The sequence below is a fragment of the Apaloderma vittatum genome, unplaced genomic scaffold (genome assembly GCF_000703405.1).
Source record: "Apaloderma vittatum isolate BGI_N311 unplaced genomic scaffold, ASM70340v1 Scaffold45259, whole genome shotgun sequence".
Classification (NCBI taxonomy): Eukaryota; Metazoa; Chordata; class Aves; order Trogoniformes; family Trogonidae; genus Apaloderma; species Apaloderma vittatum.
The window spans coordinates 1-3,881 of NW_009734344.1; the positions used below are offsets into that span (position 1 = coordinate 1).

At 47.0% G+C, this 3,881-nt stretch overlaps 1 protein-coding gene across 1 annotated transcript; it reads left to right on the top strand.

The window, feature by feature from the left end:
• Positions 1–213: 213 nt before the first annotated feature.
• Positions 214–3,861, top strand: LOC104279045 (nuclear pore complex protein Nup88-like; the record flags this gene model as incomplete). Its single annotated transcript, XM_009876208.1, has 6 exons — positions 214–368; positions 805–930; positions 1,160–1,246; positions 1,852–2,028; positions 3,115–3,298; positions 3,714–3,861. Coding segments are annotated over exons 1-6 (796 nt in total), but the record flags the coding sequence as incomplete, so codon positions are not given.
• Positions 3,862–3,881: the final 20 nt, after the last annotated feature.

Genomic DNA, 3,881 nt, shown 5'->3' on the forward strand with positions numbered 1-3,881 from the left:
CTGAAGGCCCCAGGGTGGGGGTCGCCCCCCAGCCCACCCTCAGTGGGTTTTTCCTCAGGAAAACCCACGGGCTTCATGGCTGGAAAGAAGTTTTTGTCTTGTTCTGCACCTCGTGGCCATTCTTTCAGTCACCCCCCCAAGCAGAGATGGGCCATGATTCTGTTGGCTTGTGCTTGACTGTAATGTTTGTGCTTCCAGACCCTGACCTGCATAAACCCGCCCCTTTTTGAGGTTTATCAGACGCTGCTGAGCCCCGTCCAGCATCATGTGGCGCTCGTCGGCACGAAGGGGCTCATGGTGCTGGAGCTGCCGAAACGCTGGGGGAAGAATTCCGAGTTTGAAGGTGGGAAATCCACGGTGAACTGTAGGTGAGACCTCAGCCGGTTAACAACGCCCTTGTCCTGCTGCCGTTCGTCCGCAGTCTCCCCTCTCTTGGGGCCAAGCAGATACAGGAGACCTTGGTTGTGTCAGGGTGGCAGGGACAGTCACAAATGAAGTTTTTTAGGCTTGGGGAGTCGCTGATTGTCAGGTGACCAAATAAATGACCTTCTAAACTTGCTGAGGAGAAAGATGCCCCTCTAGTATTTGCTAGCCTTCCTGGGATCTTTTAGCCACGATAGCTAAATGCACAAGTCCAGATGGAAGTAAGAGAGGGCTTCAGGTTAAAGCTGTCTCTCTAATTTTAATACAGCCAAGGGCTTTGAAACTTTCTAGTTTGGTTTCTAGCTCCTCTTGCCCTCACTTCCCTTTACAAGTAACTTCTGCCTTCCCTGTAACAGTGTGTATTTCTGCTTTGTGTTTCAGCACTATTCCCATTGCGGAAAGGTTCTTCACAAGCTCAACATCTCTGACTTTGAAGCATGCTGCCTGGTATCCCTGTGAGACGTCAGAGCCCCACATCGTGCTCTTGACTTCAGACAACACTATAAGGTAAAGCCTCTTTGAAGTTGAATAAGTTGCGTTGTCTGTTGTTTTTTTTTTTGTCGTAGCCAGTCTCGTTTTTCACTAGATAGTTGTGTCCTGCCATTCTTAGGAGGATTACAAATAAAAAATAGGATGGGACAGATTTTAGACTGATATTGGTTGATGCTCCTGCATCAGCAGGGATGTGTGTGATGCTGCCAGCTGAAGGAACGTTGCTGCTCTTTCTTTCCTCTAGGTTTTACAGTCTGAAGGTACCTCAGAGACCTGTCAAAGTGATTGCTCTTTCGGACACTGAGGAGGAGACCTTTGCGATTAAAAAAGGGTTTGTGTGATTTCTTGTATTTTGAAATGCTTTTGACAGAGTAAGTTTTGTATTCTCAGATGTAGTTTTGATGAATAAGTGATAAAGTCTACCTGAAAATCTGGTGTGATTTTTTTTCCATGGGCTTCTTCAATGCTTCTTTCTAGTACAGTAACTGTGCACTTTTTTCTTTCTTTCTTATCATTCCGAAGGAAAGTGGTGACAAACTGTGCAGCCAAGTGTTTGTTAGAGCAGTCAACTGAAACATAATACTTTGTCTTTAAGATGGGGCTAAGAAGGGCTCTTTGAATGGGGAATGCAGAAAATAGATGATCTTTTTATTTCCCTCGTGGAAAGGAAAAACCCGAGGGTGTTGACTAGTCAGGTGACACAGGGAACACCAGTGCGCCCTCCTCTCTTACCCCCTGGAACTGGGCTGGCTGGTGGCTCTGCTGCCCTAAAAAGCCCGTTCTGTGTCTGCTTTGGCTGCTGAGAACAGCTGAAGTGTCGGAGGACTGGGGGGCGGCTGTCGAGCAGCGATCTCTCGGCGCGCGGCGGTGGGCCTGGCTGAACACTTTGTGTCCTCCTGGGCACTGCTGACTTCAGGTCTTCTGGCTCGTCCCCAGGAGAGCCTACACAGCCTCGCTGGGAGAGACCGCCGTGGCCTTCGACTTCGGCCTCCTGGTGCCGGTCTCAAAGAACATACTTGGGCAGCAGGGGGGTGAAGAAGTGTTGGCCTATCCCCTGTACATTTTGTATGAAAATGGAGAGACGTTCCTCACCTACGTCAGCCTGCCGCAGAGGTAGGATCTCTTTTATCCTCATGTTTCACGGGGTGCTTGTCTGTTTGTGCAGTGTTGGGGTTGGCAGAGCCATTCCTCCGTTTGACTGGGGCTAAGTTTTAGGGTATCAGAGACTGTTTTGCCTTTTTGTGGCAGTGTTGGCAGCCTGAAATTCAGGAATAGCGTGTCACCCTTTTTCATCCAGACGTTACACGTGCCACTTCCACTGCTGAGAACCCACTGTCTGTTATTTACCATCAGAAATCTGAAATGAAGCTACTGGAATGTTAAAAAATCAGCGGGGCTGAGGTGGTTAAGGTGTATTTTGGAGCCCTCAGTTCACAGCACAGACATCCTTGGCTTTGGATGAGGCTGAATTAGCCAGTGGCTTCTTAGGAAAAGAAACATTTTAAGATTATAGATGGTTCACTGGCATGTTGCATAATTAAAAGTCAGGAAGATAAATCAAGAATATAAACAAACACAAGAAAAAATTACTTCAGAAAACTGAGAAGATGTTGGAAACCTTACGAGTTAGATCTCATGTAAGCAAACATTAAAGTGTCTGGTATTTAGGGTAGAAGCAGTGCTGTTTGTGTGAGAAACGAGGCAACGCTGAGAAGATCCTGTCTGTAGGCAGTGAAATGGGGCTTAGTCCTTCGAAAGTTCTACACCAAGAAACACCACACCACAAAACGCTGCTTGCACAGTGCTTTATTAAGCAAGAGATCAGTTAAGTGACAAAGAGAATTAATTTGAACTTTCTGTGTTGTATCAAAATCTTTCCTCTTGAATTTTTTGCGACATAGCCTGGTTGGTTTTAAAGCATGAAAATATTATTTACTGAGCTCCAGTGCCTTCCCAGAGATCTCCACCAAGTGGGTGTAGGTCAGACTTCACCTGCACAAGCCTGTGTCTAACGGAAACCAGACAGATCTCCAAACCGTTGGGTTGTTTGCTTGTGGTGTGGTGTGTTGGGGTTTTTTTTAATCTTCATTGTTCTGTAGTCAGTGCAGCAAACTCCCATAGGCTGAGAAACTCTGACAGGTGGCCCCGGGGAACTCTTCTTCCACACCTTGTGTTGTGAACGCATCTTCTTTATTCCAGTCCTAGAAACCTTGACAAGTTGCTGGGCCCTCTGCCCATGCACCCCGCCGCGGAAGACAACTACGGCTACGACGCCTGCGCGGTCCTGTGCCTGCCTTGTGTCCCCAACATCCTGGTGATTGCCACCGAGTCGGGAATGCTGTATCACTGCGTGGTACTGGATGCGGAAGAGGATGACGAGCAGGTACCCTGTCTTGGGGTTTTGAGTTGTTTGGGTTTTTTTCCCATTTTCGTTTCTTTAGTCCTGGTTCCTGGCTGCAGAACGGCAGGAAGCCTGGAAGCAAACGACAAGTGCCAAAGCTGCCGTGTTTTATAATGAGTCTTCGTCCTGTTCCCGCCAGCCCCTGTGATTCTTTGATGCTTTTATTTGGAACTTCAGTTCTGTGTATCGTGACGGTAGATCAGTTTTTGATCAAACAAACTACAAACTAAAGAGAATCTTCTAAGAGGAAACTCTGTTTCTGAGATTAGTTTTAAGTGATCTACTTTCCCTGACAATTAATACCCTTGCCTAAATTATGTAACTCCTTACGGATGCTGTTTCTGTCGGCATTTCTATTTAAATGATGTCTCACAGAAGAATTCGATGCTTTTTACAGTCAGAAAAGTCATGGGACCCAAGATCCGATCTTATTCCTTCCCTGTACGTGTTTGAATGTGTTGAGCTGGAACTTGCCCTGAAACTGGCATCAGGAGACGAAGAGCCTTTGGAGTCCGATTTCTCTTGCCCGATCAAGCTGCATCGAGGTAGGGTTGTTGTTCAGGTT